Source organism: Neodiprion virginianus, chromosome 5 (genome assembly GCF_021901495.1).
Source record: "Neodiprion virginianus isolate iyNeoVirg1 chromosome 5, iyNeoVirg1.1, whole genome shotgun sequence".
NCBI classification, from domain to species: Eukaryota; Metazoa; Arthropoda; class Insecta; order Hymenoptera; family Diprionidae; genus Neodiprion; species Neodiprion virginianus.
Genome location: NC_060881.1, coordinates 17930922 through 17949318, shown reverse-complemented (window position 1 = coordinate 17949318; position 18397 = coordinate 17930922). Strand labels below are relative to the sequence as shown.

At 37.7% G+C, this 18397-nt stretch overlaps 2 protein-coding genes across 2 annotated transcripts in view; both read left to right on the top strand.

Moving 5' to 3' along the window:
- The first annotated feature begins 401 nt into the window (after positions 1-401).
- LOC124306355 (leucine carboxyl methyltransferase 1) lies at positions 402-7625 on the top strand. Its single transcript, XM_046766962.1, has 4 exons — positions 402-736; positions 3210-3393; positions 3481-3832; positions 7246-7625. The coding sequence occupies exons 1-4, from the start codon at positions 527-529 to the stop codon at positions 7448-7450; spliced, it is 951 nt and encodes a 316-aa protein (XP_046622918.1). The 5' UTR covers positions 402-526; the 3' UTR covers positions 7451-7625.
- Positions 7626-12664: 5039 nt separating this feature from the next.
- LOC124304994 (homeobox protein Nkx-2.4-like) overlaps positions 12665-18397 on the top strand; it is a 42287-nt gene continuing 36554 nt past the window's right edge. The window contains exon 1 of the mRNA XM_046763887.1: positions 12665-14254. Coding sequence (XP_046619843.1) covers positions 13594-14254 — 661 coding nt within the window. The 5' untranslated portion in view covers positions 12665-13593. The remainder of the gene's footprint in view (positions 14255-18397) is intronic.

Here is an 18397-nt window from a genome sequence, read left to right as displayed (position 1 = left end):
TCAGATGAAGAGGTCAACTATCAAACAATTGCAAAAATAAATTATTGCGCCACAAGCGTTGCTTTATCGATATGTAAGGGAATTTATTAAAAATATTGAACCTTATGTTATGATTATCGATTAGATACATGTAGAACTTTTCATTTTCTCGAAAAATTATAACTGCACTATAATCATCTACAGACCAATTGCAAACGATTTCATTAATTATATTATATTATATTGATAGTTTGTTGTCTAAACTCGTATTAATGGTTTGGCCAGAAAGACAACTTTTGTCTACGAACGCCACCTGACAGACAACCACTAGACGACATCGCGTTTCTGGGGCGAGTTGCGTGCCCAAGGACGTAAGAAATGTGCACTCAAGCGCCAGGGGAAAAACGGTACCGGCAGGTATCAATATTCACTAATATGGCTGATTCTGCGGTCGGTTGCAGTTGGTCATAAGCGTTTGCTCTTGCCACTGAGAAAGAGCGCCATATAATGTGTCGTTGATTAGAAGTTTTGAACAACCCCAGCAGTGATGTTAAACGAAATAACAGACGAAGATGCTGTCCAAGCGACAAACGACGACGCGAGTGAGTGCAAAAGGTGCGCCGTACAGCTCGGCTACTGGACGGATCCATTCATTTCGCTTTTCGTTAAGCAGACTAACCGCAAAGCGCCTGAAATAAATCGTGGCTACTTTGCAAGGGTCAAGGGGATCGAAGTATTCATCAATAAGTTTCTCAAGGTCGGTAAAAAAACAATCACTGTCCAATAATTTCACCCAACCGTCACCCATTTTTGACAGTTCGTCAGTTGACATGTCAATACTGTATCCATTATAACCTAGAAACTTATAGAGGTATATATTGCACATACAGCTGATCGTCGGTGCTGCGCAATTCGAATATTCACCGCGCAGCGTTTGTCACGTCTGTCCCAATTTCACGCTGCGCCACTTTCGTGGGAATATATGGGACAGTCAGAATTAAAGTAAACAAACTTTACCCTTGGCTTGGCCTTGGCAGAATTCGTTGCCAATTTCTTCCCCCTCGCGACCGCATCAAATTATCACCCAGGATCTTTTGTTTCACATTTTTCCGTAAATTCCACCGAAAGAATACTCAGAAACCATTGCGATTTTCAGTAAATGCTATACTCTTAGAAAATAAAAACTGTTTTCTGCAGTTTCCGTTGCAAACAACTGAACAAGTGTTCCTAAAGTATATGGATCCTCTTTTGTGTAGAACAAGTTGGATAAAATAAAATGATAAAAATCTTAAACCAATTATAGATAATTATTCTATAATGCGGAGAAAAAAAAAACGCTTGACAACCGAATCAATTTGGAAATTTGTCAAGAACTCCTAACTTTTTTTTCTTTTTCACTTGAAACGCCATTCCTAAAACATCAAATTTCCACAAACCTAAATCACCTGACTAATGTCTGACACTGATCATTCCATATCTGAACCATGTTTGTTGGTAACATTGCTTTCACTGATAATTGTTCAGGATCTAGAAATTGAACAAATTTTAGTAATACTGTGAAGAATCCATCACGCATTGACTTGAATCTCAATGAAAATGCGAATTTTAAACAACTTATATAATTGCTAAATCACATAAAAAGTCACATTAGCAATTCAATTGTTCTCATTATGTCACATAAATTTTTATTCCTAGAATCTATAACGAGTAATGTCTTGCAAGAAACAGGATGGAAAACAATTGTTTATTTCATTTATATTCAAGTCATAAACTACAGATGAGAATGGAAATTGGTTTGTGTTATGCTCATCTTTTTTCAAGCATCTTAATAAGAGTTGCTTACATCGCTCATGTTGGTTATTCTTCAATTTCAAACACTGTTTTCATTTTTTTAGTATTTTCTTCGTCAGCACTCACAAAGTTTTTCCTGACTGTTATTAGAAGAAGTTTATTTCTTTTATTCCATTCCAAAAGCGATCTCCACTATATACACTTTATGATGGACATCAATTTTTCAATATATACAGCAGTAGAAACAAATTCATTTCAAAAAGATTCCAATAAAGAGCCTCCGCAAGATTAAGGCACTTATTGCCCATTTTCAGGTTCGAGCGAATGTTTACAAAACAAGGGCCAAATAATACCTTATGATATCCTTATGTTCAGGAACAAATTTCAGTCTGATTATACAAATGCTTCCGTAGGTATGGGGGAGCAAAGTTGTTAAATTTCCATGTATTCGGCAAAGCAGTCATAACAAAAAAATTCAGATTGGAAAAGCGACCTTGATATTCTCATGTATTTTTTAATGCTGAATTCTAATCTGATGTAAAAAATATCCATATACTCCTAAAATGATTCAATTTTATTTTAGGCGATGTTTTTGGCTTTATTGAAGTATTTTGTGGGTATACGGATATGTTTGGCGTGAAATTAGGATTCAACATCGAAAAATACATGAGAATATCATAGTTGCTCTTCCGAATCTGACTTTTTTTTTGTGTAGCTGTCTTACCAAATATATGGAGATTTCACAAACTTAGCGCCCCCACGTCTTCCTGTTTAAAAATTTTTCCTGAGTATTAGAGTATTATAAGGTATCATTTGGCCCTTGTTCCAGAAAATTTGGCGCAGAGCTCAAAATGGGCAATTGTTACAGATGCTCTTTGATCAAAGCATCACGTAAAATGTCCATTCAATAATTGTTTGATAGTTATCTTTTGCAACTACATTATATTGCAGTTCCCATATCCGGTTCTATTACCAGACAGTGTTTCGAATTTCCTATTATAAAAGTTGTTTGTTGAACGTTCATTTTAAGTATCCAAATACTCATGTCACTCAATTTATCTGAATAACAAGTATTTCACTGTACGAATAATATTTCTTTATATCTTTGTTGGCGTTGAAGTTCGTAACGCTGATGTAACGATGCATTTTTCAAAAAGTCTTTCTTTCAGTGCTTTGGAATTGTTTTAAATTCTGTGAACAATAATAGAGGAACACATAATCATATTTTGCAAAGTTATCTCTTTCAAAGTAATTCTAGAGTTGCTAACTTGAACTTCGTTGTTTTTATGTACCTACTTTAATTCCAGATAATTTATCAAACTTATAATTAGAAAAAAGAACTAATTAATCGTTGAATATTTGGTCGAAGAATATCACAGTACACTATAAAATTAGCAATAATGAAAATGCAACCATAAATTTTTACAATTGTTGGACAGATGTCTGGAGAGAAGAGTCAAATAATTAATTTGGGTTCTGGATTTGATACGCTCTACTGGAAACTGAGAGACGCCGGAAATAGTCCGCAGAATTTTATAGAACTTGATTTTCCGAGCGTCACATCGAGAAAATGTTACCACATCAAGAGACATAAGCAGCTCATAGATAGACTCAATACTGAAGGTATGTAATAAAAAACTTGTTCAGCAACAAGTTCATAAGTTACTAACACTAAAGTGCTAATAATAATTTACTTGTTTATTTTTTCAGATGGTGAAATAAGTTTCTCAGCAACAGATTTGCATGCAGCTAATTATCACCTGATGGGTATCGATTTGAGAAACATATCGGAGCTGGCAAACAAGCTTGCTCAAGCCGAAGTGGACTTCAGTTTGCCGACGTTGTTTCTCGCTGAGTGTGTGCTCGTTTATGTTGACAAAAACGCAACATCTACTCTGCTCCAATGGATAGGAAAAAAGTTTTACGATGCACTGTTCATCAATTATGAACAAGTCAATATGAAGGATAAATTTGGAGAAGTTATGCTCTCAAATCTACGAGGTCGCGGTTGTCTTCTGGCTGGAGTCGAGGACTGTGAAAGCTTAGAAAGTCAGCAAAAAAGGTGAATAAAAGATTCTAGCGTAGCTGAAAGGCGAAAAGGTTGATGTCTTTATTAAATGTTCAGTCGATATTTGTTTGGAGAGCTAGATGTTAATAGTGGAGAAAAGACTGGAATCAGTGAGCAAGAGGATAATTAAAGAGTCCTCATGATTGATAAAACAGTGATACAACGTACTTTAATCAAGAAAGCGATACGATCTGTATCATGAGAGATCAGTACAACAACTGAGGCTTTACATAATCGAAAGAATACATAGATGATACAATATACCTGAAATATTTAACTGAGCTGTTGCAAGGTGTAACACAGGCAAGCTGCTAGCTCTGAGGTAGAGAAGAGCAGGTAAACAGTGCACGCTAGTGTGTATAAATATGGAGGACGATTCTAAATAGCGATTGAAATGAGAATGTAATGGGTACAAGACAATACTGTGACATGAATTGTCGCGACTTTGCCGAAATAATATGTCTTAATAATTCAGAGTATCCAGCGTCATGAAATTTCTATGAAACTGATAACATGTGCCTTGGATGGAATCAAAATTTTTGTCAGGAACACTGGAAAATGTCAGGGAATTTGGTATGCCATTAACGCTAGATACCCCAAAATTATATTTTGACTGTCAGAAATCAGCAAATGGTAGTGGAACCACATTGATATGGAATATCTGTGATAAAAAATATCACCATCACAGAAATCATCGTAATCAAAACTAAAGCGTAATCTAAAAATACTGTCATAAACGATCTTCAGGATTTTGTTGCAGTCGATTTCAATTCTTTCTTATTATAAAAATAAAGATAAATTCCAAGGGTAGACAGCAAGTTTAACATTGTCTATCTAAAAAATTCCGTTCCTCGTTACTTTGTAATAAGCACATTTTAGTTAGAAGGTGAAATAATGATTAACACAAGAACCATATAGTTTTTTGTATATTTAACCCAAAGAAATCCATATCAGGAGATTCTTTTTGAATGCATTTTTTTCGATGTAATCTGAGAAGGCTGTTTTCGAACAAATTCTTCAACTTTTCGTACATTTTTCTTCACTGCCATTATTATTAGGTTTTGGGCAAATTCATATTCCCCATAGTCCGACTGTGCAATCTCCATTTGTTAGCTTTAATTTTTTCAGCTGGAGAAATCTGATCAATCGGTCAGGTCTCTCCCTTACACTTGGTCGGTTCTTTTTGTATGTATCATTGATAGATAAAAAACATTATTTTCATGGCAAATATGTTTGGCGTGAAATAACGTCAGACAATGTTAGTTTGCATTATCGAGGAAAACATTGATTTTTACGATATTCCTGAAGCGGCCTCGAACTTAGGTGGAAAATCAAAATAGCCTCTGGTAGACACACTTGAAATTTTATTTCGTCTCTAGACAGACTTTCAGAGGTCGTTGGATATCAAATGTCATTCCAGGCCAAACAAAATGATTGCAAAAGCTGCTGAAATATAAACTCCTCATCTTCAACCAAATTCTAATAACCGAGAATTTAGTCTACGCATATATGTGGGTGTGTACGTGTACTGCAAAACGAAACTGATGTAGTATGCTGTGAAAATGAAAATTGTGACAACTATAACGGTGGGATAATTTGTATAATCAGCTACTAATTCCTCAACTAATCGATATGCGAATAAAGGTCTATGCAATCAGTAAATAATAATGCGTCAAAGTTAAAAAATTTCAGCTAATAACCATGGCCATCTTCAGATCAATTGCAAAGCAATTCCGCAAAAAAATCTCATAACTTTATTGTTCTGCAGTGTTAGCTTTGATTTTTAATAACATTTTTAGGAGTGTGTTCACTGTGTTCTTCGCTAAAATCAATTTTTTTTTTTATTTTTGTATCAATCAATGTTGATTATCCTTATTTTGCATAATTCAAACTCGTTAAATATTATTATTTCAAAGTGTTTTTTTTTTAAATGAAAATTGCTCCTACTATTCCTATTACATGGTCTAGTCGAGTTATGTATTATTTCTACTCACAAATAATCATTTCTTCTCGCATTTAAGATGATTACAGTTGGGTTTCTTGTGGAGAAGTGACTAATTTGGATATTTTGGCGGCCGAAAACGGTGATAATGTGTCGTCAACATAAATGCTAACCGGTGATTTTTGAATTGGACAACAATTTGTAAGTAGCAGAGCAATAAAAGTTTACTCTTAACCCTGTCATTCGATTAGGGATAGTAATTCATGAAAATTTGAATGAAATGAAAACACGACACGTTTGGCGAAAGTAGAAACAAGAAACACTAACGAGTGCCAAAAACCAACTACAGAATGGGCAGAGATATCAGTAACAATCTATTCGAGCATATTGACTAGCACCAAAACATAAATATTGTAAAATTCAGTTCTGAATTATTTTGCAAAAGACCTCCGAAGATGGATGTTGTACTTATAGTTAGCCAAAACATAATGAAACTATTAATGTACATCGAAATAGCTGAACTACTGCATATATGAGGTATTCTCTGTTGAAACGCGAATCTTTTGTTTGTACCATTCGTAAGTCAATATTAATACTATTTCTTGGAAACCCAACTATTATTATTCATGTTCAATGCTGACTTGAACTCCAACAACCATAATTCGCTCCCTTAAATCTACATTTGCATCAACTTTGCTTTATACACTTTACACATTACGAGTGTATGCTCAATCATTAATGATGAACTGATGACATATCACGCTTGAAATGTGTGATTTAATATAAAAAAAACACAATGATGAGATATTAAGGAATACCATAAAATAGGAATCAAAAACACAAATAAGTGATGCACAAATAGTAAAGTAGTGTGGCGAAATTTAGTGCAAGTGCAAGTAATTGTCACAGATGAATTATTGCCATACTGAATGACTGAGTTGAGTAAGAAATAATGGATGATGAAGCGATGATGGATCTAGGCTGTCTAGAATGGTGATAGCCAGTAACGAAAGCAGCTGCGCGATACAATGGAAAGAGATACGCAACCTAATGGCTTCTCAAGATGAAGCAAAAGATCCTGTGATTATTGGCGAGTATAATTTATGCGAGAAGTGAAGAAAGATGCGACGTATGCTTGAAGTTTTGAACGTTCATTTTAAATATGAACCGGCTCATACTATGCTACTTATTTTCTGATCGAATGCTTTCCAATTTTCCGTCCTTATGGAGCTCCTGTATTGAATTTGTTGACACATCCTTGACTTGATGGCAGAGTTGTGCCCTTTTGGTGACTCGCTCTTGGTGTGTGTACCTATTATCTCCCATCTATAGTTGAGTAATCCAATATCAATTTCATTGTGCAATTTCGATACTATTCCCTAAAATAAATTTTGCCATTCATTGGCAGTTTCGAATTATCAAAATATGATATACTCCAAATAACAGACGAAATGCTTGATTACAGATTTACAATAAACGGTTGGGACGGTTCCGACGCCTGGACGATGGTTGAAGTTTATGATTCTCTGCTATCTTCGGAGCGAACACGGATAGAGCGAATAGAAATGTTGGATGAACAAGAGCTCCTCGTTCAATTGTTGCAGCATTACTGTATCGCAGTTGCTTGGAATGGTCCAACTTTTAAAAATATTTCTATAGCTCAGGGCTAGTCCCATCTTTTATTCTTAAGTTTCATATTTGTCTGTCGCAAGGGTCGTGTTACACCAGGTATTTAAGTATTCGAACTGAATCGTGTAAGATGTGTATATAAAATAACATGTAAAATTAAAGAGAATTCGAAGGAATAATAATAATAATAATGATAGTAACGATAAATGAACAAAACGATGCGTAATGGTTTTTCATATCCTGGATAATTTTCTCCGGTTCGGCCAATGAAAAACGGTGACTTATCTGTTTCAATCAAAAGGTTTGAAGTTTTAGTTTAAGTTAGTTTCCTATACTGAGTCATTTCGTCCAATGGTTTTACTGGAAACGAAATAAGTATCATGGATAAGCAATATGATGCTAAGAGTTTGGCAGCAGTAAGTTTCCATTAAATTATGCAAATATAGGTAGATAGTTTATTCTAGGAGTAAAATACAAATACATATAAATATGAGATATCCATATGTCCTGTTGAGACATTTGTCTGTGAACAGGCCTAGAAATACGTATTAATAAAATTATACACTTACAAATTTATAAATTTTATCGAAATTAAATGTTTCAGAAGCAGTAACGGTACAATAATTTTCTTGAAGATATATACGTTTCATCTTAGAAATATACAAAAATACAGTATCTCAATAGTTTCTTATTAATTTTCATGTCTTCGCTCAGTAATGCTTCCTTAGCTTCTAATGGCAGGTTGTTGAAAAGTTTCATTGCACAATAAGAATGTGTCTTATGTCCTTTGTTGAGGCCCGTTAATTAAAAATATAAAGGTGTAGACGATCCAGTGCAAGTTACGAGACTTTGGTTTCATTATGTAGAATTGACGTATTACGAAGATAAAAGAGGTCTTTTGAAACTAAATATGGCTCACTTGGCAAATATAGACAGGCTGATTGACTGACTACGCATATGCAAATCGATTGAACTCCATTGATTGGGATGATTTACAGTACCTTTAATAAGGCTGGATTTTTATAGACACCGAAACACAGCAGCAACAATTTGTCGCCCGTGAAAATGCACATCAATGCGAGAGCAGAATGTTGCGCATCAACACACGTCGTCGAATCAATACATTCTATTTATGCTTACATTCGGGGAAATTGAAAATCTAGTATTATAAGAAAAGTTTTATTTCATATAATGCATATTAATTGTTATATGCGTCGTTGACTGAAGTGTGTTAATTACTATACGTCATCTCCAACCGTGTTTCAAATAGCGCGCCCAACTTTCGACAAGTAATGACAACGTATTGGCACAACTTTTTTCAACGAAACTAGTTTGCTTCAATTTCAGCTGAAAAGAAGTCTTCGGAGCATGTCTGGAATAATCCACAAGTTCAAATCAATTGTTTTTCTATGCACTGTAACGACCGGTGCATCACACCGGCACCTGCCTCGTTTACACGGAGTAAGTAGATGGGTAAGAATGGGTAAGAACACTGACAGTATCCGAAATTATCCAAATCCGACCGAAGCGGCGAGACAGGGAAACCACAGATTTAAGGTGGGATTTCATGCATAGCAAAAAGTAAGAGCAGTTTAGTAACTTACTAGATATTACTAACATCTGTCTAGTGATTTGACGCAGCACTAGGAATGGAGGAATGGTAACGCGGCTTACTTCTGGGGATATTTTTATACCTTCCGTTGATCTGGGGATATGAAAGTTTCCCGCAATTACCAATTAATCCCTACAAAAAGTCGTACCGTATCAAACGAACTAATAACTGTAGGTAACTCCTCGTCCGACAAGATCCCATAAGATACATGGAACTCACTATTACTTGCCACTAATATTTCCAGCCTTCCAATGGTATTCATCTGCGCAAATCAATGAGAATTCGCTGATGATACCAACAAATTTCTATTGATTTATACTCACAGAGCTTAATGCCGGTATAATTGAACTTATTGATCCGCTTTAAATTGGATCTTTTTTCAAATATCAATAAATCGAGTTTTGTCTTGAATCTGTTTCTGATAGTATATCATGCAGATGGATTGACGTAATTGAGAAGAATATTGTGACTGTAGCCAAGAGATTATAAAATGAACCCAAATAAATGGAGCTGCTTATTTTTGAGATTGAAAAGTAAGTAAACATGCAAAATTACTTTACGGTAAATAATATACAACATACACACTAACTGTATTTTCAGGATACAGATAGTGGTGGGCGGGGTAATACGGGGGCGGGGGCAAAACAGGACAGACGTCAAATTACGTAAGACAATGCATCAATCATGAAAGAGTAAGCAACGTTTAGTGTCTTTCACCGGCCGCCACAAATCGCCGAGTCGCATTATAAATCATGGACACGCTCCTGCCGTAACACAAAAATACGAAAATTTATCGTTTTTTCTATAATGTTCCCTCTAAATAGTTTATGTAACATTGATGTAATATTTTAACATAATAATTTGAACATAGGTGTTAATGTCAGCAGAAATTAGTGCATCAGCAAGTGAGAACATGATTTTTCAATTACCGCGTGTATTTCTGTCACAATTCTTGTTTTTATTTTAAATTAGCTGCTGGGGCAAGTCGGGACAATGCTATAATCGATACCCCATCTTTAACCATGCCATATTCGTAGACCAAATACAGAGATACCGTGAATTTGCATCCATTTGTCTGTATGTCACTGTATACTAAATATTATACTAAATATTGAATACCTCTTGTTTTAGGATGGTGAGAAACTATCCCCACTAGCGTTTCCCATATTGCCCTACAGAGCCAGTCTAGTCGGGTTAAACCATGTATATGTCCTTTTTCGATTTTTTAATTTTTATAACGAATATTGATCTAACCTTGAATGCCTATTGTAGGACTGATTGCTAAAGATAACATATCTAATTAATACAATATTTAAATTGTAAAAATAATGTGTTTTATTTATGTTCAAAGCTTCCCTATTACTTTGACATGGTAGACTCGACAACCTGAAATGACTCGAGCAGTTGTTTGTTTTGAAGCAAAATTTTAAAGCCACGGTCATGGGGTTTATTTTCAAATGAGAGTCACTGTTGTGAACTATCACTTCGAATTGCTTCGATTTGGCAAATCGAACAAATAGGTTGACGATATTGCCAAAAAAAGATAAAAAGAAATCAGGGAGTCCGCACGAAGGACAAATATTGGAAATGAAAGTACGTTTACTTATATTATATGTATACCGAAACGTCGCCCGGCAAACCTTTCGTTCAATCCGCCTTCGCGTGAGCCATTACGTCTATACAAGTTCATATTTACATCGTTTCAATAAGAGCAATTCTGCATCTACTAGATATTTGAATATTCTATTACATTAAAGAGGAGAAAAAATAGTTCGAACTAGGACGCTTTTAATCCCTAAATACTTAATTTCAGCTTGACCCGAATTTCTAGTAAATAACATTCGAAATTCTTGTTTTGTACACACCATACAATGATATTGTGACTTGTGTAGTAATAGATTTTCTATGGATAATAACAATATATTTGATGGAAATTGGATTGTACAGGCTGCTAATATGTTTCACATTATAACTAAATTCATTAAATATGGAATGTCGAATATTTTTCCACGTGAATTCTTTTTCCGTGTAACAAAGCTATAATAATCCTCATGTGCATTGAAATTCTAAATTTTTCCTTTGTACAGTTTTATAGTACTAAATCAGGTTATGCAGTGCTTCTTAGGTACAACGCTGCAAACAAAGTTTGAAAATACGCAATGTACATCATACGATTTTTGGTCGTTATGAATTCACCCTCATTGGTGTACCTATATTACTTTGCACATAGGTATTAATACATATTACGCAGAATTAGAAATGGTGTGCATAAAATATCTCTCTCTTTGTTTGCGAAATGGAGAATGTTTTGAAAACATCTTCTGAATCGTTAAGATGAATGGGCCACGAAGTCTGAATCAAAAGTTCGAAAATCAAAATAAACCGTTTACAAAATTTCCATCATTATGTTATAAGTGCCATGCAATGATAGTCAACTTGGATGAAACAATATCCCACTTGTTATTCGAATAAGGATTCTGTATAAGACCAGCTGAAGGTATCAACATTTTAAAAAACTGTTTCACAAATAAAATATTAAAAATGATTGAACTTTGGTATTTTTGATTCGATTGTATGATGTTTATGAGCTTATTTTGTTCACCATAGACTCTAGGTAGGTACATGGCATAGAAGCCTCCGGAGATTACCATTAAAATCAGATAAAAATACTAGAGTTTAATCACTTTGAACGATATAATTATAAAACCTTTTTCTTTAATTGTGGATAATGTCTTGGCCTGGTTTAATAGAATTTCCTCATACTAACATTCATTTCAGTTACATGATATGAAGATGCTGTTTCATTCGTGTTCACAATCATTGTAGCAATTCGCGTTACCGGAGATTCTGCAAACGGATTGCCCTATTTTCATAACTTTTGATTCGCACAGTGGAGCACATTCGTCCTTAAGCCACACAGGTAATTTCCCGTCGCTCCTCCCTGAAATCCATAATCCTGATTCTCTGCCACAGACTGTGCACATTGTCATTACGCATCCGAATTCCAAAACGTATTACCACACAACCTCAAGTTACGGGCATGTAGGTGCGTGGGTCAGGGTCAGAACGCCTGCATAGGACTCCTAGCACCGTTACGAGGCTCGCGGTATAATCGGCGAAGGGTGGGTACAGTCTGGCCAAAGACTCCGGCACCACCGCGTCGCGAAGCGTCCACCCGTAAATTTCCCATAATCCCCGGGAGTGCGCTGCGCGAGTCAAGCATCGCTGCAGCAGTCAAACCTCGAGGGTATCGGCAGGGGGATCCAGCGGCGGGAGAGAGTCGATTTCGGCGCGCCTCGTTCCGCGCAGCCAGTAATTTTGCAGTGGGCTGCACTCCGGCGTCCGGGCCAAGCAGAGCCGTGGGTGGCCATGGCGATCGGCTGCAAACTCCGCTCCCTAAGGGCGGAGCTTCTCGCCCATTGGCTGCCACTCGGCCGCAGGGAGTTCCGTCCGCCTATGGTGAGCGGCGAACCGAGAAGCGGAGCGTGGCGTCACTCACCACCAGCCAATGCCATCGGCCGACGGGCGGGATTGGCGGTGGTGGGAATGGTGGGAATCCCGGGGGCACCTCTCGAACGAGAAGGACCTCTCCCGAGTCCCGGCGTCGCGCGGAAGGGGGAAGAACTCGACTCTTGGTACCAGGGGCACTTCTCGGTAGTGGGTACTCATCGCATCATCTACTGGTTCCCGAAGCGCCTGGGCCGGGCCGCCGAGCGACGACGACCTTATACGAGACGGTCGAGTGGTTTCTATAAGCGGTTGTGAGAGGAGTCGTGAGGACCTCTCCACCGCGGAGAGTGCAAGCCCAACAGTCCTCCATTCATCTATCCATCCGACCATAGGACCATCCATCCATAGCCCTCAGCTTCTCTGGCCAACGTGTATATCCTCCGCTGAGAGCAAAGTTGGGTCTACTACATCTCTACCACTGCACGGCCCCCGAACCGCGAGTCCAAGGACTAAAAGACTCCACAGGAGTTTTCAGTCGGCCGCCGGCCGGCCGCCGGCCACTCCTCATCACCTCCACCAATTAACCCCGTCTGACCGTTGTCTATATTTCTGCAATTGTTTTTACTTTCGTTGACCTTCTCCGATCATGTCGTCGCTTAATTCCGGATGTCGGTCCTCCTCGAACGCGAGACTCGATCTACTTCGAAACTGCAGTGAATTCCGGGATTAACCGAAGATCAACGTACACGCTGGTGTGGAGTTTAAGTGCGCGGTTTCGACTTCAGCAGCTGTGAACAAAGTGATCTCGAAGTGTCTGTCACCTACTGTCATCAAATTATATAAATTAACTTGTATAAGTACTAGTGCGCGGTATTTGACGTGAATTCCCGAAGGTTCTGCCAAACCGTCACAGTGTTAGAAATGTGGAAAGTTGATCACGACTCGGTGATACGAACGTGAGATAGGTCGAAAGCCAGGCGTGCAGCTTGGGCGATGCGTCGGGAATTGAGTATTTAGCCGGAGCTAGTGTCCGTACTTATTCGTGTTTTGGAATTGTGAGGTGTGAGCTCGGATTTGCGGGGCCGCTGGTAAACAGTTGAACGAGCGGAACGAGTCTCGGAAATGAGCGGTAGTGGAGGTGGTGGTGGCGGTGGCCAAGGGAACAACAACGCGGCTTCTTACCACCAGCACCATCAGCAGCAGACGCAGCTGGAGCAGGCCGGCCTGCTGCCGGACCTGAACGGTGTCGACCTGGCTATGAGTTTGTCCCCAAAACAGCACCAGTCCCACGTTCAGACAGGCGGTGGCGCGCACACGACACCATTCAGCGTAACCGACATTCTCAGCCCGATCGAGGAGTCCTACAGGAAGCTGGAACTTGCTGCGGCGGCAGCGGCAGTCGGCGTCGGGGTCGTCACCCACCCTCAGAGTTCACCCTACACAAACGCCTGCGGCGGCCGCGTCGCCGGAAACGCCGGAAGCTCCAGCGCTAGCAGCGGAAGTCCGCCGCTCCACGGCGGATCCACTCCCGGCGGATCGACGCCCGGTCCTCCGTTGGGGGGTGCTGGTGGTAACGGTGGTATGGGAGCAATGGGCAATCCTTACGCGACCATGCAGCTCACTTCGCAATATCAGTACTGTGCCGCAGAATTATCACCCTATCATCACGCCGGACCCGGCGGCGTCGGCGGAGGCGCCACCGCCTCCGACCCCATGAGGTCTTCTCATCATCATCCATGGTACGCGCCCGCGCCACCGGCCACTAACGACCCCCGATTTGCCAGTGAGTACCGATAATAGATTTCTTATCTGTAATCTATCTAATTGCCCTCAACTCGTACCCCATATAATGCTGCCGTATGGATTCGGTTTTGTTGAGTGATCCTCGTGATCTCGTAACCTTCGTACTAATTCCATTGGCTACAAAAGCGACCAAGGAAAAAATGGGTAGATGTTGTTCTACAAAAGTTCCGCATACATAGGTACATCTATGGTATGGTAAGCAGATCATAGATTTATCGCAGAAACATGCCCATTACTATTCCAATTGTCTGAAACAATACTTATGCTCTGATTACAGTCATATAGCACTCCAATAAACGGAGATATGAACTGTTCACTAATCCTTTTGCCGCGACGGCAGGTTCATCTTTTAGGTACACCTTACGTGAATCTTAGCACACCCTTTTCGTTGTGAGAAAACAGGTCTCGTGTAGAAATTTTAAATAGGCACTGGCCAGAACCTGTCAAATTTTCCTTGTTTCGAGCCAGATAATGGACACGAAAACTATCGAGCTCGAATGACGAATGTAACGTAACGTTCTAACATGAACCTGACCCGGCAGTGATCAAAATCTTTGAATAAGTCCTGATCGGGCGTTTACCAGTAGGGCTGGTGAAGCCCCACCTAATCAGACTTTGGAAAACGAATCATCGGATTAGATTTTTAAATTACGTAACAAATTTCTCAGGTTTGATGCAGGTGGAAAGGGAATGCTACTACAAATGAGTAACTTAAATCTGTAGCCAGATATCCATAGAAATAATATACTGTGAAATAATATTTCGTACGAGTTTAGAACTGGATGATCTCACCTTATCAGAAATCATCTGATGCTTTTATCACAAGAACGCCAACGACTTCAATGACTTTTGGTAACTGCTCTTGGTACTTGTAATGTGTCATGTTAGTCAAAATCAGATAAACATGGCCGATGCCAAAAGTCAGGCTTTGTCTAGTTTGCCTTGGTAAGTAGATTCAAGAGAAATTTGGCTTGTGAAAAGTCAGGCTTTCCCTAGTTCGCCCTAATCAGAAGTTCTAAATAAAACCTGACCAGTGCCAAGTTGAGATTTGACGAACTCGAGACCTTGACGAACTTTGACAAGATTTGGCTACTTTACCCGGAAGAAATTTGACCAGCATCAGGTCCGTCTTTGCCGATTTCGATCCGGCCAATCAATACTCATCGAACTTTGTCTAGAAGTCAAGAAGACTGGTTCAATTTCTGCACGGAGTGTGGATTACTACACCAGAATAATTTTTCACGTCAATTCGAAAGTTCAACATCAAACTGCATTTATTTTTCAGCTTGTACGAGGAATTCCATGTACGGTTTCACCATAACCGTCGGACAGTCAATGTTAACCTATTTTATTGTGACTTTGGTATGATCTAGAGTTGGTTCTCTCAAATAATAGCAGTTTCTTTTCGGTCATGATACTTCTTTCGACGCAAAAGTAAAAAAAATTGGGACCTTAGACATAGCGGTAATTTTATGGGCTTGGAAGTTGTGAGTTATTTTCTGTTCTAAGGACTCGATTTATCTTGTTGCAGATTTTTCGGATTACTATAAAAACTATGAAAACAAATTCTAAACTTTACTATAGTATTAAGCAAGCGAAGCTAATTTTATTGAATTTTTAATATAAATACATGGGTTAATCCTAGTTGATATTGGTTAAACGTATTTTTCAATTCACATAACGTTGAACAATTTATAACTTTTCAACCAATGAAATAGGTAATTATTACCACTTCTGCGGGGCTTTAAAATATCTGTATTATTACCTAAAATTCTCTGTAATTATATCAGATTTTCAAAGTGGCACGATAATTCAGAAGTTAACGGCTCCTGATTTCGGAACATCGAATGATATAAAGAACCAGAAAACTGCAGGTAGTTTTCTGTACAACATATTTGACAATAGATGAAGTTACAACAAAATTGGGAATGGTGACCATCCGACACTACAAGGTGAAACCGTATAGAATTTCCCACATCTTATTGAGTAAAATAAAATGATTCATCGCTTTATAGCGGTTTCATGTCTAATAGTGTTGACTTCTTGCAAGGTGTTTCGAACTTTCCAATCATCAAAAAATCAGAAGTTTATAATTTTTACACATAATACATGGAGTATAATATACGAATATCCATGCAGCTGCGGGTGACTGAATGCAATGCAGAATATGAAAAGTTTCCCATCTTTTCTGTGCTTCCACCAAAACATACATACCTACTATTGCAAATAAAAATATAAGTGTTACTGCAAACGATTCACTCTATCCGTTGTTAATAGTTTAACTAATCATGATTCATTGTAAAAGTTGAATAACTGCAATATTTTTGAGTATAAAAAATGTGACAGCACTATAATAAAGAACGATTGCGGACAATGATATGATAATTCTTCGGAAGTGGATTTTTCGCGCCCGATTTGATAATGTAATTGCCCGATATTCGTAGAATGCATGGATGTGAATTTTTGTTGAGTCGTTCATTATATATTGTGGGTACTTGGGTTACTTTTCACCAGAGAAACACCGTTCGTGCTTTTTGCTTTATAGTATATAATACTTGCTTGATAATTTCTCTGCATTTACGTGACACACATGAGCTTTCACGGAATCTTTATATATTTACCAAAGTCCCATATATTACAATTTTTTTCTAGATCATCACGTCTTACTTTTCTTATAGCGCTATCTGAATACGACTAAGTGATGATATATTATATTGATATCGGTAAATATAACCATCGGTTTCCGCTTGCAAATATAGCTCTGATTTTTAGTAAAAATTAGAGACTGCAAGTCATGAGACCTCATTCACTTGCTTAGAAAATTATATTCAAAGTGAACGGTGGTTATTTCGTTAACCTGAAAACCTACTTTTCAAAATGATTTAAATGATAGTCGAATTACTCTCATTAGTTATATTTATGAGATCTCAATCCGTATAAACGAGTAGAAAGTGGCTCGAAAATTGCAAGCGATGAAGCCAAATATGATTCTCTGTATAATTGTTTACCTTATCATATAGTGGTGAAATCTTTTCAAATTTTGAACGTCTCCATGACTGTGTCAGTTTCAAAATAGTCAAAGAAATTACAATATCGAATACCTAATGACGTCAGAACATTTATTTTTTCATGTGTTTCATTTGTAAGATGAATAATTTCAGTGACCTTCACATTTTATGTATCAATTGCGTTTGTTAATTAAAAGGAAAATTTCGTTTAAAACGATCATAATTTTTGAATAAGATAGTGGAGAAAGTTTGATGTATAATTATGGGGAAAAAGTATTCCAAACAAGTGTATGGTACGGAGAAACCACGTGACACTTACGTTCCGTCTCGCAAAAGTATAAGATCAGACTTCAGCCACAGACCTAAGTTTAGAATTCCTTACATGGAACTCCAAAAGTTCTTGGAATTCTAGCTAAATTCCAAGCAAGCGTCGGTTTCCCACCGAGTAGGGTCTTTCAAGTTTATATACATACCTATATGTATAAATACTCTCTCGTCAGCAAAGTAATACGATAAGTCTGGTTGTTTTGAATCCATCGAACGCAGTAAAAAAATTAAATTTACTTGGTCATTAATTCAGTTGACAATCTGAAATAAATTGTACGAGCAACTATATTGAATATATTGCAGCGATATTGAATATTTATGTTATTAAATCCTCGGTGAAAAAGTGATGAATCAAAATCCCAATTTATTAAAATCATCAAAGATCTGCAGCTGATGCAATATTTTTATAATCTAAACGATATTGCGATTTATTCCTCAATATCATTATGTTACTAAAAACATCCTATACCTAAGCCTTGAAGAGGCCGTTGCCGTAAATTACAGATTCAAAACCTGCTTTCTACAAATAAAAACTGTTTTGTAATCCAGGCAGTATGTTTAATAAGTTATACTTATTTGACAATTTTTGTTTATGCTATTTATATTTATATATTTATTTCTTTGTTTGCAATGGATTGAAATAATGTGCACGCAACGTCTTGTAAATGTCAAACTTCATTTGTAAACTTACCGCAACGAATGTTACGTCACTTCACTGCTACTGAATCAGCTGCTACCGCCGTGCCGCAGAGTGGTTATTCAAAATTCTACAAACACGTCGAGGCTGA